This window comes from Leucoraja erinacea, chromosome 15 (assembly GCF_028641065.1).
Source record: "Leucoraja erinacea ecotype New England chromosome 15, Leri_hhj_1, whole genome shotgun sequence".
NCBI lineage: Eukaryota > Metazoa > Chordata > Chondrichthyes > Rajiformes > Rajidae > Leucoraja > Leucoraja erinaceus.
In genome coordinates, this window is record NC_073391.1 from 34,245,164 (window position 1) to 34,264,883 (window position 19,720).

General features: G+C 42.5%; 1 protein-coding gene across 1 annotated transcript in view; it reads right to left on the reverse strand.

Annotated features, from left to right (window-relative positions):
* The window catches only part of fbxw4 (F-box and WD repeat domain containing 4), a 95,830-nt gene that overhangs the window by 64,728 nt on the left and 11,382 nt on the right, over nt 1–19,720 (reverse strand). Inside the window, exons 2-5 of the mRNA XM_055647102.1 lie at nt 16,511–16,606; nt 15,915–16,100; nt 13,051–13,183; nt 6,520–6,614 (exon numbers count right to left, since the gene is read on the reverse strand). Of these exons, the coding sequence (XP_055503077.1) occupies nt 6,520–6,614; nt 13,051–13,183; nt 15,915–16,100; nt 16,511–16,606 (510 nt within the window). The remainder of the gene's footprint in view (nt 1–6,519; nt 6,615–13,050; nt 13,184–15,914; nt 16,101–16,510; nt 16,607–19,720) is intronic.

Here is a 19,720-nt window from a genome sequence, read left to right on the forward strand (position 1 = left end):
CTTTCTCACTGATGTGTGCTAACGTAAAGTGGTGCCTTTGGTGATTGGCACCTTGCCAATGTTCCATGTTTCATGCTGCTGATGGCAATTGTTAACAGACTATTGAACTGCAGAGGGCATCAGGTCTACTTGATTCTGTGCCCAGGTACACACGTACATTGGCAGTTCGCAAAGAGCAGAGCATCTGCAAGGGGAACTCAAGCAAGTACTTCAGCTACTGCACATTATTCTCTCTGCTTCAACCATGTATGAAATCCATCCAAAACTCACTGGTGCCCAACGGCACCTGTAAAGACACATTGTCATCACCTCAATAACGGTTAATATTCTTATTCCCACCTTACTAAAAGATCAAACTAATGGAAAAATTCACACAAGAATGGGCATTTTCATTTAAAAAAATCTTTTAACCTATATCGTGACACCAATATCCAGGGAAAACTTCAATTAACCCACGGCACCACGGTAATGTGCAAAGGTGTCTGTTATCTGACAGGTCTGGCTTTGTTCTGCTCTAATATATCAACCATCATATTGGAGAATTAACGAGCTGTTTAATCGCTTCTGATACCGGGTCTGCAACGAAGAGAAGTTGAGCCAGAGAGAGAAAGATCAGAAAGACATAAAGTGGCGCCGTACCTAATAAAATGGGTGAGTGACTCAAAGCAGCCAGCTGGGTGGCAGTGCACATCAAAAAGATCCCATTCACCCTCGTGTAAATGGCAGAAAAAGGACAGGAGGGAAAAGCCATGGTAAAATATTTTGACAAAATAAGTGTGGCAAGAATAAACTGTTGTGTGCCAGAATGCAGAGGCTAGCAAGAAGGAGATGCTATTCGAGGTCGGGACTGAAAGACAAAGCAAGATGAGCGCCAGAGTGGAGAAAGGAGCAAACTAGAGTTTAGTTTAGCTTATTGTCACATGTACCGAGGTACAGTGACAAGCTTTTTTGTTTCATCAGGAAAGAATGATGAAAAGAATGAGCATAATGAGGGGGAAAATATATGACAAACAGAACAATGAGTATAAAATGAACAAGGAGGGGAAAAGAACAAGAGGATGAGAGAACTAATGGATGGAGGTGAAGGCATTCATGGAGGAGTTGATTTCACCACATTAAGGAGATTTTCATCATCTTGGTCAAAATCGGGATTTGAGTTTGGATTATGAAGGTTAAAGGCAGGATTAAATTATTGTGCCACACGCCAGTTTACGGAATATATCATTTTTATTGCTTGCATGTTGTTGAGCTGCACTGAAATAGCTAACCTGATGAATTCCTCCAGTAAATGTTTTTTGCACAAGATTCCACCATCTTACTGGCTCCTTCTGCCTCCTCTTTGTTGAGGAGATGCTATTTTATAAGACTTGTGAAATTGCTACTGAGCATCTAGCAGATAATATACTCTTTAGCCACCGTGGGGCGATGGTGGGGGGGGGGCAGCATTTTGCCTAGTATCAAGCTGGAGATCGAACAGGCTTTATGTCTTCCATGAGTGTTACTTCAGTTTGATGACCTGGAAAAGATCATCCACACATTCATCTCCTCCCGCCTAGATTACTGCAACTCCCTTTACACTGGCATCAGCCAATCTTCCCTGTCCCTCCTGCAACTGGTCCAAAACGCCGCAGCGAGACTCCTGACGGGCACCCGAAAAAGGGACCACATCACCCCGATCCTGGCCTCTCTCCATTAGCTCCCTGTGCGGTTCCGTATAAACTTCAAGATTCTCCTCCATGTCTACAAAGCCCTCAATGGGCTTGCCCCCACCTACATAAAAAGTCTTCTCACCCACCACTCCACCTCCAGGCCCCTCAGATCGGCCGACTTGGGGTTGCTGAATATCCCACGGTCTAGGCATAAGCTCAGGGGCGACCGCGCCTTTGCGGTTGCAGCCCCTAGACTGTGGAACAGCATCCCCTTTCCCATCAGAACTGCCCCCTCCATCGACTCTTTTAAGTCAAGACTAAAGTTATCTATACTCCCAAACCTTTCCTGACGTCTTCTGAGTGAGGGCTACATGTATATATGTATGTAGTTTGTTTTGTTGTGCTATTCTTATAACAAATGTAAAGCACTTTGGCCAACGAGAGTTGTTTTTTAAATGTGCTATATAAATAAATGTGACGACTTGACTTACTTAGCTCTATGAGTGTCGTTGTGGACGCCCATCGCCTTCTCAACCTTGCTGTACTGGGCAAGAGTCACAACTCCAAAACACAGTAAAGTGGTGCCTCCTTCAAAAAGTTGGGGAAAGGCACACAGATAGAAAAGATATATATACACACACCTGCAAAGATTAAGTTTCAATTTAGGGTGGATAAAGTGTAGAGAAAATTTACGAGGATGTTGCCAGGAATGAAGGGCCTAAGCTATAGGGTGAGGTTGGGTAGGCTAAGAGTGCAGGAGACTGGAGGGTGATTTTATAGGTGTATAAAATCATGTGAGAAATAGATGGGGCAAATGCATCGTCTTTTACCCAGGGTAGACACAAAATGCTAGAGTAACTCATCTGGACAGGCAGTATCTCTGGATAGAAGGAATGTTTGACGTTTCGGGTCGAGACTCAGTGTGAAGAAGGGTTTCGACCTGAAATGTCACCCATTCCTTCTATCCAGAGATGCTGCCTGTCCCACTGAGTTACTACAACATTTTGTGTCCATTTTCGGTGTAAACCAGCATCTACAGTTCCTTCCCACACATTTTTATCTTTTACACAAGGTAGGGGGAATCAGAAACCAGAGGATATAGGTTTAAGGTGAGAGTGGCAAACTTTAATAGGAACCAGAGATGGAACATTTTCCACACAGTGGGTGTATGAAACAAATAGCTAGTGTAAGTCGTTGAAACAAGTACAATAACAGCATTTAAATTACACCTGGACAAGTATATGGGCTTAGAGTGAAATGGACCAAATGGGACTATCTTAGATGGGATATCCTGGTGGACGTGGCCGAAGGGCTTGTTTCCGTGCTGTATGACTTTCTGACTTCTGAGGAGGAGACCAAGGAAACGGTAGGTTAATGCTGCACGAGATAGCTATGCAGGTTGTCAGAGCAGCGTGCCGGAGAAGTCTAGATTTACTTCTGTTAAGCAAGCACTGTTATCTTAGCATACAGTTCCATTTGGGACACTCCTTAACACGGCTGATCGAGTACGTGTGTCATCCTGCTTTCGCCTGCTGTTCATTAGAAATGTTCGGAACAAACGATCACATCAGCAGCAAGTCATTGAGGGGATAAATCCACCAATAAAACTAAACTCCCTCTCTTTGAGATTATTACACTACAGATTAATAAAATAAGTAAATTCAATAGGCTTGTTTGAAGAAATTAGTTCTAAAAAGATGACTGTGCCCAAAGCATCTCTCAAAATGTTTTGTAATCCTTACCTCAGGCAGTGGTTCAATGAACAAAAGGACGTTTTTGAACTTCATTCTGCACTAACTTGCTTTGCAACCTTTGTCAAGTACAGCAGCATGCACGGTTCAGGCAAGCGAGAAGCAAAACAATCTTTAAGTCCAAAACAAGATCAGGAAGTTCTAGAAGTAGGTAAGGACATCCACTGAGAAGATATGAACCACTTTGATGCAGGATCCACACCAGAAACTTTAACTTATTTCCTCCAAGAAGGGTCCTGACCAGAAACGTTGCCCTACCATTCCCTCCACATATGCTGACTGACCCACTGAGTGACTATAGCACTTTGTGTTTTATACAAGATTCCACCATCTGTAGTTCCATGCGTCTCCTCCATTCACTGATGGCTGGTGACCAACTGCGAGGTCCTCGAATGTTCCTTATTCATGCTGTGATTCAGAAGTCATCTTGAACTCCTAAAGTATCAAATATCATCCCAGAACACTCTTTAAAATCTTCCATTTATTCTTGTCCATTGGAAACTTTGAAAAATGTCTCACAGAAACTGACTTTGGTGACATTGATTGGTCTTATAGAGTCAAGCACAAAAGCAGATTTAAACAAGGGGAACTTGTTAAGGGCGAACCTTGAAAGTCCAACAAAGAGATAGACGCAAGGAAATGTAGATGTTGGTTTACAAAAATTAGACACAAAGTGCTAGAGTAACTCAGCAGGTCAGGCAGTATTTCTGGAGAACATGGATAGATGACGTGTCAGGTTGGGACCCTTCTTCAGAGCGATGAAGATAGGTTTGGTTAAAATGTATTGACCCACTCTGGCAATTCAGCATTCCTGAAATTCCACACTAAAATATCATCTTAAGTAACGAGCTTTATCTTCTAACATTGGGAGAGCGTCTAGCGGAAAGGATAGAACACCATCAGTAAACCAAACCAAATTATCTGGCGAGATCCTCCGACAAACTCCCCAGTACCATCAGAACAGGTTAGCAGATCGTTATTGTTTGCTCAACTATCTGCTGGAGTCAAGTGACTGGATAAGGAGAAAGAGAGGATTTAATCTTTTCAGCTCTTTCCTCCGCTGAATAGTGCTTCCCAAGAGAGCTTTCATAGGTTTTCGGACCAGAATTAGGCCATTAAGCCCATCGTCTACTCCATCATTCAATGATGGCTGATCTATCTTTCCTCTCAACCCCATTCTCCTGACTTCTTCCATAACCCCTGAAACCATTACCAATCAAATCTATCAATCTCCGCCTTAAAAATATCCATTGACTTGGCCTCCACAGTCTTCCGTGACAATGAATTCCATAGATTCACCACACTCTGACTAAAGAAATGCTTCCTCTTCTCCTTTCTAATGGTCCTTTTATTCTGAGGCTATGGCCTCTGGTCCTGGAATCTCCCACCCCTGGTAACATCCTCTACACATCCACTCTATCCAGACCTTTCACTAATCATTACGTATCAATGAGGTCCAGTGCCGTCAAACACTCATCATATGCTAACCCAATCATTCCATGTTCAGCTCGACATTGTTTGTCAAGGAAATAGATATAATTCTATTGGCTAAAGCGATCAAAGATAAAAGGAGAAAGCAGGAACAGTGCCCAAAGTTTGGATAATCACCTGTGATCATATTGAATGGGGTATGGGCCCCAAGAAAGTCCCATTCTTATTCATATTTTCTTTGTTTTAGGTTTCTATTTCCTCCCTCTCAAAGCATGGACCGTAGTTGGAAGACATCAATTACATAACCACACACACGGTCTATTTATGTCTACCCGAGTGCTTCCAATGTTTTCACACCATCTCCCGGTGATTTTCATCCTAGCAGCTCACAGTAACTGAAGCCCATCACAGAATTCCATCAAGTTTTTTAGTACAGAAACAGGCCCTTCAGCCAAACCTGACCATGCCGATCAACATGCCTCATCTACGCTGGCCTAAGCTGCCCCCGTTTGGCCATTGTCCCTCTCCTATCCATGTGCCTGTCCAAATGTATTTTAAATGTTATTATAGTAACTGCCTCGATTACCTCCTTTGGCAGCTCGTTCCATATACCCACCACCCTCTGTGTGAAAAAGGTGCCCCTCGGGTTCCTATTTATGTTTTTCCCCTCTCACAAACCTCTGTCCTCAGGGTCTTGATTTCCCTTCCCTGGGTAAAATACACTATGCATGTACCCTATATATCCCTTTCATGATTTTATAAACCTCTATAAGATCACCCCTCAGCTTCTTGTGCTCCAAGAAATAAAGCCCTAGTCTGTCCAACATCTCCCTGTACCTCAGGCCCTACAAACATCCAATAGTTATCCAAAGCAAATATAACCAGATCAGTAAAAAAACTATCAACTCAGTGCTTTATCTCATTTAGCCATCATTGCCTCAATGAATAAAACTACACTGGTCTTAATTCAGCTCTCTCACACATGGTTAGGCTGAGTAACTCCACACACTGTGTTACTAATTGTATTTCCACTGCCTACCGGAGACTGTGCAGAGCAGATTTACTGGAATAGTTCTTGAGGCAAGGGTTGTTCAGAAAAGCTGGGAATCTCCTGAGCAATGTTTATGGAGAGTTTTAACACTCTGCCACTCTTTCAGGAATTTCATACATTTCAACCCTTTTATTTCTCAATTTCCTAAACTCCAGCTCATAGAGGTCTGTCTAATCTTTCCTCATCATACAAGACAAATTTATAAAACAATTGTAACAATATATAGACAGTTTAGTTTAGAAATACAGCATGGAAATAGGTCCTTTAGCCCACCGAGTCCACGGTGACCATTGATCACCCGTTCACACTAGTTCTATGTTATCCCACTTTCTCATCCACTCCCCACACACTGGGGGCAATTTACAATTAACCTACAAACCTGCATATCTTTGTGATGTGATAGGAAACCGAGGCCCCAGAGAAAATCCATAGTCAAAGGGAAACCGTGCAAACACCACACAGGCAGCATCCAAGATAAGGATTATACATGGATCTCGGACGCAGTAGGCAGCAGCTCTACCAGCTGTGCCCTCATTAAGGTATCGTAACATAAACCGTTTCTAATTTGCTCTGGAAATGAGCATACCTTCAGAAATTAAGGTAAATAAAGAAGAAATAAAAGGTAAACAAAGAGTACCTGAGAGTAGGGTTAATGGCGATTGACCAAACTCGATCTTCTGTCCTTATTGTGTGCAAGCATTCGCCCAGGCGATTTGAATTCAGTGACCAAATCTGTAGGAGTTGAGGAGAGCTTTAAAATTACATGGCTTGTGTAAAGGATTTCTGCTTCTACCTTTCAGATCATTCAGATAATTAATCTAATATTCGAGGCATTGCCTCGTCAAAGCCATTCATAAATTTTCACTGCCATGGTTCAGACATAAACGGTTAATCTGGGGACTGTTCTCCAGAAATATTCACCCCTTTGAGAGCTGGAGAGCAAAATGCACGTACACAGATGGAGCAGGAGACACACATGTACGAAGTAGAGACACAGATGCACACTCACAGTGAGAGACTGAAAGAGGGAGGAACACAAAGGCACATAGAAAGAGGGACATAGAGAGGGAGAAAAAAAAAAACAGAATTTAAGAGATAATTTTTAAAAACTGGAAAAACCAAACAGAAACGGAGACCCAGAGAGACAAACATACAGCAAGATGGACCAACATAACATGGAAAACACTGCCTGCGAAATAGAACATGGAAACATAGGAGAGAGAAAAACAAAAGCCAGTTTGAAAGTGACAGAATATTGAAGGCAACTCGAACAGGGAGACCTGGATGTCAAGGGATATCAAAGGTCGGATAAAAAGAAAAAAAAGAAAGCTTTTAGCAGGTATCAAGAATTAAAGATACGGGATGCCTGTCAAGAGTATAAAACGTGCAAGGAGATGCTAAAAAGGTATACAACGAAGGTAAAGAAAGGTCATGTGATATCACTGGCAGACAGGATTAAGGTAAATCCAAAAGGTATTCAAGTATATTAAGGATAAAAGAATATCTGGGGAAAGACCAGAGACCACACAGGGCAAAAGGGGCAGGCTGTGAGTGGTCAGAATGTATCGGTGAGGTTCTCAACAAATACTTTTCATCAATATTCACAAAGGAAACAAAGTTTGTACTTGGAGAACTCAGTAAAGGGAAAGAGAAATTTTAGAACAAGTTTCCAAAAATAAAGCCTTAACACAATTAAGCTGGGGCTCTGGCTGAGAATTATGATCCATCTATGACCCCCATGAATTTATAATGCAAGGTCATCTTTCAGCCTCCTTTGGACCAAAGAAAGCAGACCCTATCCAATTCATTCTTATAACTCAAGGCCTTTTCTGCACACCTAAAATAAGACACAAAGTGCCGGAGTAACTCAGCAGGCCAGGCAGCATCTCTGGAAAACATGGATAGGTGACGTTTTGGGTTGAAACCCTTCTACAGATTGAGGTAGGGTGAGAGAAAGCTTGGAGAGAGGAGGGGCAGGACAAAGCAGATAGTTGGACCAAGGCCAGAGATTAAAAGACAAAGGTGTGAGACAAGGATAGGATTGTTGTGAATTGCGAAGCCAGAGAAGGCAAATGTAGATACAACGGGAGGGGTTTAGTTACAGTGCCCTCCATAATGTTTGGGGCAAAGACCCATCATTTATTTATTTGTCTCTGTACTCCACAATTTCAGATTTGTAACAGAGAAAAGAAAATCACATGTGGTTAAAGTGCACATTGTCAGATTTTAATAAAGGCCATTTTTATACATTTTGGTTTCACTATGTAGAAATTAGAGCAATGTTTAAACATAGTCCCCCCCATTTCAGGGCACCATAATGTTTGCGACACAGCAATGTAATGTAAATGAAAGCAGCCATGTTTTGTGTTTTGCTGCATATCCTTTGCATGCAATGACTGCTTGAAGTCTGCAATTCATGGATATCACCAGTTGCTGGGTGTCTTCTCTGGTGATGCTCTGCCAGGCCTGTATTGCAGCCATCTTTAGCTTATGCTTGTTTTGGGGCTAGTCCCCTTCAGTTTTCTCTTCAGCATATAAAAGGCATGCTCAATTGGGTTTAGATCGGGTGATTGACTTGGCCACACAAGAATTGACCATTTTTTAGCTTTGAAAAACTCCTTTGTTGCTTTAGCAGTATGTTTGGGATCATTGTCTTGCTGTAGAATGAACCGCCGGCCAATGAGTTTTGAGGCATTTGTTTGAACTTGAGCAGATAGGATGTGGCTATACCCTTCAGAATTCATTATGCTACTACCATCAGCAGTTGTATCATCAATGAAGATAAGTGAGGCAGTACCTTCAGCAGCCATACATGCCCAGGCCATAACACCCTCACCACCGTGTTTCACAGATGAGGTGGTATGCTTTGGATCTTGGGCAGTTCCTTGTCTTCTCTATACTTTGCTCTTGCCATCACTCTGATATAAGTTAATCTTCGTCTCATCAGTCCACAAGACCCTTTTTCCAGAACTGTGGTTGCTCTTTTAAGTACTTCTTGGCAGACTGTAACCTGGCCATCCCAGTCGGTTTGCATTTTGCAGTGTAGCCTCTGTATTTCTGTTCATGAAGTCTTCTGCGGACAGTGGTCATTGACAAATCCACACCTGAAAAGTTTCTCTGATCTGCTGGACAGGTGTTTGGGGATTTTTCTTTATTATAGAGAGAATTCTTCTGATTTTGGTAAGCCTAAGGTTTGGCTGATGTCTCTAACAGTTTTATTCTTGGTTCTCAATCTCATAATGGCTTCTTTGACTTTCATTGGTACAACTTTGGTCCTCATGTTGATAAACAGCAATAAAAGTTTCCAACGGTGATGGAATGACTAGGTGCTAACAGCTCTCTTATACCTGCATTAAGGAGGCATTTAAACACCTGTGAAGCCATGTGCCCCAAACATTATGGTGATCTGAAATGGGGGGACTATGTAAAAAAAACAGCTGTAATTTCTACATGGTGAAACCAAAATGTATAAAAATATAATTTAATAAAATCGGACAATGTGCACTTTAACCACATGTGATTTTTTTAAATTAAAAATCTCAAATTGTGCAGTAGAGAGGCAAATAAATAAATGATGGGTCTTTGTTCCAAACATTATGGAGGGCAATGGAGTTACCTAAAATTTAAGAATTCAATATTCATACCGTCGGTAGGCTGCTGGAAGAAAGGTGCAGGGCAAAGTCTGGCAAGTGATAGGTGGATACAGGTGAAAGAGCATACGCAATTCTAGGATAGAGTCATAGAGTGACATTCCTGGGATAAAAATAAACTCAGGCCAGTAATTTCATTCCGGCCCAGTTCTCAAAGTGTTAAATTTTAATCTTGAGGCCCAGTAATGCTCGTGCTGTCACTGTACTGTTTTATTATCCAAAAGTCTGAGACTCAAATCACTCTGTATCTATGCATTCTGGCAGCTTCGAGGTCAGACTGCAGTCTGTTTTATGTCAGTATTGCATTTCTGGATTACAGCAGCAACAGGACCTTTCAAGAACTGATGGAGCACTTGTTCATCCCAAAACAAGAAGTACGATTTTTATTTAAGGTTTATTTATTCCCCAGACGGTTTAGACTTCATTATGTGATTCTTATTTTACTTTACAGGCAAGGCGAGGTCCTGGGTTCCATGCACAGGCTAATGAGTTTGCTGATCTCTGCTGGAGCTGAGATTAGCTTCAACACTCCTACACTGGGGAAGCAGATACCTTTTTTCACAAGTCAGTCAACTGCGAAGAACACGGGAAAGATCTCAGAAACAATCAGCAGGTCAGGCAGTGTTTGTGGAGAGAGAATAGGGGTTTTGTTTAGAGATACAGCATGGAAAATGGCCCACCGAGAAGACGTCGACCATCGATCACCCGTCCACACTAGTTCTATATTATCCTGCATTGGCATCCACTCCCTACACACTAAGGGCAAGATGCAGAGGGCCAATAAACCTACAAACCCACACATATTTGAGATGCGGGAGGAAACCAGAGTACCGGACAAAACCAAAGCAATCACAGAAAGAACGTGCAAATTCCACTTAGACAGCACACAATTTCAGGAATGAACCTGGGTTTCTGACGTGGTGAGGCAGCAGCGCTACTGTGCTGCCTAAGTTAATGCTTGAAGTCTAAGACCGTTCACTTCTACCAGGCTATCAGCCTGAAACATTATTCTTCCTTTGAGTCATAGAGGTGGACAGCACAAAAACAGCCTTTCCAAGCCAACCAATCTAGGCATACCTAGGCAAACAGGTCAAACCCTAGGGCGGATAGGAGTTGCAGCTGGTATATCTGCTATCTACTCCAAGATCAACCCCGACCTTGGGTGCTGTCTGCGTAGAATTTTGCTTTCCCCTCTAGACCATGTGGGTTTCCTTTGGGTACTGTTTTCTCCCACATCCCAAAGATACATGGGTTTGTAGGTTAATTGGCCTCGATAAATCGTCCCGGCGTGGGGGGACTGCTATGAGGGAGAACAACGGACAATTGGGGAGTGGGAGGGCAAAGGGAATTGGGAACCTGACATGGGGGAACGCTGGGGGGGGGGGGGGGGGGGGGGGGGGGGGGGGGGGGGTAGGGGGGGGATCAAAAGGAGGTCAACGCCAGAGATGACTGCTATTTGTTTACTGTGGGTATGCAAGCAAAAGATTTCACCGTGCCTAGTCCATTCCATTCCATTGTGTGTAGGGGGCAAATGCAGAAGTGGGATAACCTATAGCTAGTGGGAACTGGTGATCGATAGTCAGCAGGGACTCGGTGGGCCAAAGGGCCTGTTTCCATGCTGCAACTCTAAGGCTAAAGCTAAAACCCAAGTGTTTCCAATAATTTTTGGCTTCTTGATTGGACGGAAATTGGTTTTTATTTTCTGAATTTTATGAGCCACTGCCTCTTGGGCAGAGAATGCTAATTTCTACATTACCTTGGAGAACAAGAGATCAGCGGAATTAATGAATAGCTGCTACAATACCGCCCAACTATTTGCAGACAACAAAAAATATACATTCAGTAAGCAGGAGTGTGGCACAATAATTTAATACTGCCTTTATTCTCCATAATCCAAACTCCAATCCAGATTTTGTCCAAGGTGATCAAAACTTCCCTTATCCGGTGATATCACAACTTCTCCAAGGATAACGTGGAGGATGCCGTGAGGGAGGGGGAAGAACAATGGAGGACCCGGCTCCGTGAGTAGGGGGAGGGGGAGGGGGGGGGGGTGGGGGGGGGAAGAATAAAGGGGGGGGCCTGGTGCGGGGTTACTTTATAACTTTAAGCGCCCTCTATGTGGCGACTATTTGCATACCTTTGGCATGCAAGCAAAGAATTTCACTGTGACTTGTCACATGTGACAATAAAGTAAAGTATTCATTCATTCACTATGGCGATTTGTATCCTGATGTTAGTGCAAAGGATACACTGTGCAACTTTGACTTGGATCCATCTTAAATGGTTAATCTCTATTCGTCAAATTATTAGATGGGGACTGGTGTGATACATATGTTGCAAGAAAAGGATGGGTTAACAGCATTGGGAAGCAATTATTCGGCACTTTTCTTTTAAGTCCACTCAGAATCATTGGTCTATATAGCACAGAAACATGCCCTTTGGCACACCTTGTCCATGATGACCAAGTTGGCAATGTTTCCCCCAGCAGCTCATGCCAGATACAGACTACTCTCTGAGTGGGACGTTTGCCCTGGAGGTCCCTTTTAAATCTCTCCTCACTCGCCTAAACCTAGTTTTACCCTTGGAAAAAGACTGTGAGAGTTCACTGTATCTATGCCCCTCATGATGTTGTACAGCATATCCAACCTCTCCCTGCAACTTAAGCACACAAGCCCAGGCAACACTCCTCTTTAGTCCTGGAGCATTGTTCTTTGAACTCTCTAGTAACTTAGCACAAACTAAAGGTTGATCTTTCTGGTCTACACAACGTTATTTACAAGATCGGAGTCCAATTAAAGTTTCAAGGAAAATATTACAGCAGAAATTGGAATTGGCCAACAGAAGGTTAAGGGCAACAGACTTGCTCAAAATGATGAGGAGAGTTCTTCCTGCATTTTATGATAGATTAGAAACGGTGTGTGACGGCAAGAACGTATGTAACCAGAAAACATAGATTTATAATGGTCATACGAAACAGAATGATTGCCAAAAAAGGGACAGGAGAGGAGTGGAATTTTTTGAAACAGCTCAGACACATTGTTTTTTGAAACAATGGAATTTTTTGAAGCGGTTCGGACACAAGCTGGAAATAGTGTTAAAGATAATTTTCAAAAAAAAGGAATTACACATACATTAAAAAGGAATACCACAACATAGGAAATGGAAATTAGTGAAAATATTCAGGTCAATCTTTCAACATTGGTGTCCATAGATAGAAAGATCTATATCTATGGCGTGTGTTTTGATACTAATATATACATTTTATGACCCATTCCCCATTCCAAATATAGTTCACCCGTTTCTATATATTAATCTAAAATTCTTTGCTGGCTTCAGCAAGTTCACAAGGCTGAAGGTGAAAACAAAAAGATTCATTGCTGGCATTCCAAGACTTCGTCTTCTCCTTGGTGAGAGTTAAAAATACTCTTTCCCTCACAGATAGTGCAAATTCCACTTCTGATAGGGACGAGATTAGCTGCCAAGCTGAGCTTAACACCAGGCTACTTCTCCACACCTACCCGTGCTGTCTTGTCTCTTGAGCCACTAACGATGACATGTCCTCGGCTGTCGATGCAGTTGACCTCTTGATTGTGTGCTGAGTACTCTGTGCAAAAGGAGTTGCAAGTGTCGTAGACAATGATCTTCCCATTCCTGCCAAGTAATTTAACATATGTTCTTAGCAACCTCCATCAGAATTGTCAATAGGTTTACTCGAAAAATATACACTCACGTACATACATTGTGCGGGCGCATACACACACGGATAATAGCACTCAACGCGGATCTTGCAATATTTCTTTTAACATTAAAAAAAATGTAATGGATCTAAATCAATGTTGCACAGCAGGAAAGAAAAAAAATGACTCTAATTGACTTTAATGCACATTGCTCCAGGTGCTGTCACTACTGTGCTTAGATAACATGAAAGTTAGGATATGAGTGAGAGACAGACTGGTTGATTAGGGGCAAGTAGCTAGAGAGGGGCATAATCAGTGTACTGTTCCATGCTCTAGAAGTGAAAGCTTCTTTTTATTTGACCCGTACCATTAAAATATAACTGCTACCACCATAATGCAAAGAAGCTTTGCAGCGTCAGGAAAATTTGTAACCATTTCAAACAAAAAGGACAAAGTATTGCAGTAACTCAGCGGGTCAGGCGACATCTCTGGAGAACATGGATAGGTGATGTTTCAGGACGGGACCCTTTTCCAGTAACTGAAGAAAGCTCGCAATCTGAAACATCACCTTTCCATGTTCACCAGAGCTGTTGCCTGACCCGCTGAGTTACTCCAGCACTTGGTGTCCTTTTTGTAAACCTGCTTCTGCAGTTCCTGGTGTCTACATGTTACCATTGCGAAGCATAATACACATATAGCTAAGAAAGAGTCAGAGTACAAATGGCTGAACTGGAATGAATCACTGGACCCAAAACCTTGGAGAGGAACTTCTGGTCGAATTACACAGCCTCCACTCTCTCATCCAGTAACACAAGAGCAGAACGGAGGGCATCCGAGAGACCATGGCCATATTCAGGAAAGAAAGCAAATCCAATCACTGCAATTACAACCTCTGCTGTCTTCTGTTGAGGAGGTCCTCACCAAAGTACTTCTCCACTGCCCTGGCCCAGCAGCTGAAGTGCTGCATTGCATCTCCTCACCGAGATGCTGGGCAGATTCCATCATCAACATATATGTTAGGCAAAATCATCAAGGCCTGTCAACTCTAAGAATAATTCAGGGATCAACACCAACCATTATATATAGTCTTCCTCGTCCTCACAAAAATCTTTCACTGCCAACTGCGAAAATTTATGATACTCTTCTCAAATTTGGGCGCGCTCAGAAATTCTGCTCAGACTAAATGATGACATACAAACTATGATCATCATAGACTCATTCCCAATGCAGACTGGGGTTAAGAAAAGCGGCATCATCACTCCAACACTTCCCAATCACCAAATTTTACCTTACATTGCACCTCTCTCCCCTTGAATTGAATGAATCTACAGGACAATTGGGAAACTGGTCTACCCCCATTGACTAAATGAGGGATTGAGCTGTCGTATGCAGGTGACATGTATGCCCACTTGGACATGAAACAGTTGACATGTTCACTAACACACGTGTAAGACAAAGCTCCTCCACAAACCTCCACTGCACCACAACTTCAGACAATGAAATGTCTAAATCCAGATCACCCTCCACATCCCAGGAACTATCTATCCACAAAGTAAGACATTGATGACAAAAGGTACCATCTTCTACTGCACCACTGTTTCCTTTGGCCTTGTGATGAAAAGAATGTCCAAGTGATTAGATCAAGATCTCAAAACCAACACCAAACTCAGGGTTTACTGGACTGCAGTGATCCCTACCAACTATATCTTTCCAAGACAAGGTAGGCACTGGAAATATCTGCATGCATTGGCAGGATAAGCAAACCAATAGCATCATCTTGTCCCAAGCCAATGCTGTAGCTCTGATAATTCTCTAACAGCTCCAATAGGCGGTCACATCAGCTGCATGCCCAATACCAGATTCCCAAAAAACAATAGACACTCTCCATCAAGTTCTATCGTGGCAAAAGAGGCCAGAAGACAATGCTTCAGGAATGTTCACAAAGTCTTCTTGGGAAAAACAGGACCAGGCATGGAAATGTCTGGCCAAGCACAAGGAGTAGAAATGTGCCAAATACCACTCATCTCTTCAAGCCCACCCTGCCCCACCTGTAGCAGCCAAAATGTGTAGGAAGGAACTGCAAATGATGGTTTAAATTGAAGATAGACACAAAATACTGGAGTAACTCAGCGGGACAGGCAGCATCTCTGGAGAGAAGGATTGATTGACGTTTTGGATCGAGACACTTCATCAGACTGATGTCAGGGGAGAGGGAGGTACATAGATAAGGAAGTGTATAGCTAAGTGTGAAATGTTGTGAAAATAGGACAAAGAGAATGGAAATCAAGGAAAACGTAAGATAGATCATTGTTAGTTGGGAGGTCACAACAAAGCAAACAGAGATAAAATTTAGTCGGAGACAGTAAGACTACCCGGAGAAGTGGGAAGGGATGGAGAGAGAGAAAGCAAGGATTACTTGAAGTTAGATAAGTCAATGTTCATACCGCTGGGGTGTAAGCTGCCCAAGCAAAATCTGGGGTGCTGTTCCTCCAATTGGCGGTGGGCTTCATTTGACAATGGAGGAGGTCCACGACAGAAAGGTCAGTGTGGGAATGGGAGGTGGAGTTGAAGTGTTTAGCAACCAGCTGTAGCAGTCTGCAGGTCATGCATCAGTCTTAATAGGAAGCCACAGAACCAGAGTAGAATCACTGAACTCTCCAACTTAAAGTACTTTTGAACACTACTCAGTAATCTGGAGTACTTACCCTCCACCACTGACAACTTGAGATTCATTGAGGACAAATCGGCAGACATCATCCTGATGACCAGTGTAGACCGCGATAGGGCGCCTCCGTAGACCAGTGCCATTCCGACTCAAGGAGTAGGCTCGGATATCAGATGCTTGGGAGAGGTAGAGCCACTGTTGGTCCAGTTGTAACCAGGGTAACAAACTGAAGGGAAATCAGAATGGAGATGAGATCAATACAGGACACAAAGGTAGCACAATGAGGAATCTATCCCCATGTTTCAGTGAAGCAAAGCAATGCCTATCCACCAGGCTTGCCAACATTAAAAGACCACGTGCTCCATTATGATACACAGCATAAAAACAAGGAACTGCACGTGCTGGTTTACAAAAGGAACACAAATGCTGGAGTAACTCAGCATGTTAGGCAGCATCTCTGGAGGACACAGGCAGGGGACATTTCTAAATCTGATGAAGGATTCCAACCTGAAACATCGCCTATCCATGTTCTCCAGAGAGGGTGCCTGATCTGCTGAGTTACTCCAGCACTTTGTGTCCTGTCATATTGGGAAGAAGAGCACCTATAAATAGGAAAGAAATTGCGCTGTCACTTACTTGCACTTCCACCTTAGGGTAACCTCTTGGCGACACCTCCCATGCTTCCAGTTCCGAGAGGCCTTCACACGGTCCTTCAGAGCTATTTGGGGAAACCTAAAACAGTACAGCACAGTAAAGAACTAAACACAGAGTGTAGAGGCATCAGCAATACAGAGGTAGCACTGTTGAAACAGGGGTAGCAAATTAGTTTTATACTTTACCCAATGTTATCTTCTGGTAACCATGAAACTGAAAAGAAACTATCGGGCACAATGTTGAAAGGACTGCCAATTTTGTAGAGTGGACAGAGATGCAGTGTCCTCCATAATGTTTGGGACAAAGACCCATCATTTATTTATTTGCCTCTGTACTCCATAATTTCAGATTTGTAATTTAATAAATAAATAAATAAATAAATAAATAAATAGATAGATAAATAAATAGATAAATAAATAGGAAAATTATAAAAAATAAAATAAAAAAGTCACATGTGGTTAAAGTGCGCATATTTAAATAAAGGCTATTGTTATACATTTTGGTTTCACTATGTAGAAATCACAGCAGTGTTTATACATAGCCCCCCATTTCAGGGCACCATAATTTTTGAGACAGAGCAATGTCATGTAAATGTAAGTAGTCATGTTTAGTATTTTTTGTATATCCTTTGCATGCAATGACTGGTTAAAGTCTGCGATTCATGGACATCACCAGTTGCTGGATGTCTTCTCTGGTGATGCACTGCCAGGCCTGTATTGCAGCCACCTTTAGCTTATGCTTGTTTTGGGGGCTAGTCCCCTTCAGTTTTCTCTTCAGCATATAAGAGGCATGTTCAATTGGGTTCAGATCGGGCGATTGACTTGGTCACTCAAGAATTTATTATTTTTTAGCTTTGAAAAACTTATTGTTGCTTTAGCAGTATGTTTGGGATCATTGTTTTCCTGTAGAATGAACTGCCGGCCAATGAGTTTTGAGACATGCAGGGCAGCAACTGTGGACTCTGCCCACGCACAACTACTAGGATTTGTCAACCAAAGCTATGCGAGTAGAACTTTCTTGCCTTCCAAGTAAGATGGCTGGGCATCTATCCCATGCCAGAGCACAACAATTCAGATCGACACAGGCAAAGTAATTTAAAAAAAATTGAATTTCAAAAATACATTTCAGAATTTTAAGAATCAGAGAGCTCTTTACAGTCAATTAAATACTTATGAAAAAAGTGCTAATGTATGAAACAAAGCAGCAAAAAAAACTATGCACAGCAGGATTCCATAAACAGCAGTGTGCTATTTGTGCTATTCTGAAGAATAGTTCCAACCAGAGATCCTGCAATGACCTACAGAGTTACTACAGCACTGTGTTTTTTTTGCTCAAGATTTCAGCATCTGCAATTCCTCATGTTTGCGAGCATTAAGTATTGGTTAAAAGAGCAAGGAGACCTCCCATAGTTAATTTGAAACTACGCCACAGAACCATCCGCCTCTATCTGCGACGGCAGCATTACTTTACTTCAGTGCTTCATCTCCTTCAAAGCTCTCAGCATTTAGGAGCATCAGCTCATGCCTGGAGTCAGATCTGAACCCACTACCTTCTGATTCAGTCAAGTCAAGCTGGGTTTACTGACATATGTATAGTGAGGTACAGGAACAATGAAAATATTGCTTGCATCGGCAACATAGGCACATACACCCAGACTACACACAAAACATCAATTATACACAAATGACACCTAAATTTTGCAAGACATTAAGAGAAAAAGTTGCAAAAAAAACATTAGAGCCATCAACTGACTATGGCCAACACTGACAAAGTATCACTGGTTAGGGCTCCCATTACCAATAACAACATGTGGTGGTCGTAGAAATTGTCCAGAGATTGATGTGATAGTTAGGACCTTCTGTGAAGCACTCTGTGGCTGAGTAACTTGGCAACAGTCACGGTTCCTGGCCCTTTGGGAGGAGACATAAACGGTATACCTGCAGCCTTCCCAGAGCGTGCCCTCACTGGCTTTAGCACAGAAAAGGAAGATTGTAAAGAAAAATATACAAGGTTACATCTTTGGTAATGTGAGCCCCTCCAACGCAACCAAACCCAATATAAAACACCTATTTGGGTCAAAGTGCAAAGGTCAGCATGCAGCTCGCTTATTTTAACCAGTTGCCATTTGCTGTTCTGCAGAAACAAATGTGAGACACATATGTTCACCAACAATAGATCTTCATCACACACACAGAGCAAACTGTAAATCAACTGTGCGTTTGGACTGGAATGGGAGCCCCACACACTTGAAGGACAATCTAGCTTGCTGCCACATTTCACACATCCCACTGCATTTCTGCCTTTCCATCCATGATAAATCTTTATGTTTTAAAACCCAATCATATCCCCCTTTTCATCTTATGCCACCCACCAACTACCCCCCCCCCCCCCCCCCCAACCTCCCCGCCCCTACCAAGCCTGAAACAAACTGTCACAGATTTAGCAAAGTCTCTTTAAAATTACTGAAGAAAACCTCTGTTTGATCAATTCACTTGTGTCAGTGTTAGATACTTCGCTCATTGGTTAATTCTGCCTAGGACTTAAGCAAAACTCTCATTGCTCAACCATCCCACCACATGAATTAAAACACTTACCACTACTGGGCAGCACAGTGGCGCAGCAGTAGAGTTGTTGCCTTACAGTGCCAGAGACCCAGGGTTTGATCCTGACCATGGTTGCTCTCTGTACCGAATTTGTACATTCTCCCTGTGACCGCATGGGTTTTCTCTGGGTGCCCAGATTGCCTCCCACATTCCAAAAACGTGAAGATTTTTAGGTTCATTGGCTTCTGTAAATTGTTCCTAGTGTGTAGGATCGTGCTGATGTACAGGCGATTGTGATTGGCGTGGACTTGGTGTGCTGAAGGGCCGGTTTCCACACTACCTTTAAACTATAAAATAAACTACTGGGAGTTTGATGTTTGATCTTAAAAGAGTTATATTTCTCTAGTAAAAATGTTCCACAGCACTCAAAGCTAATGTTTGAAGTCAGTGTTGTTAAAGGAAACAACAGAGGGATTTGAAGAAAATTATGTGGTCACAATGTCAATATTGCAGAGAAGGAAAGGTAGACACTCTTAGTCACAGTCACATAAGATATATCAGTGGTTTAGGCCAGGGCTGTTCAGGTACTGTAGCAGTGTCAAAAGACAATTAGGATTTCCTTCTCTCCAGAGATGCTGCCTGTCTCACT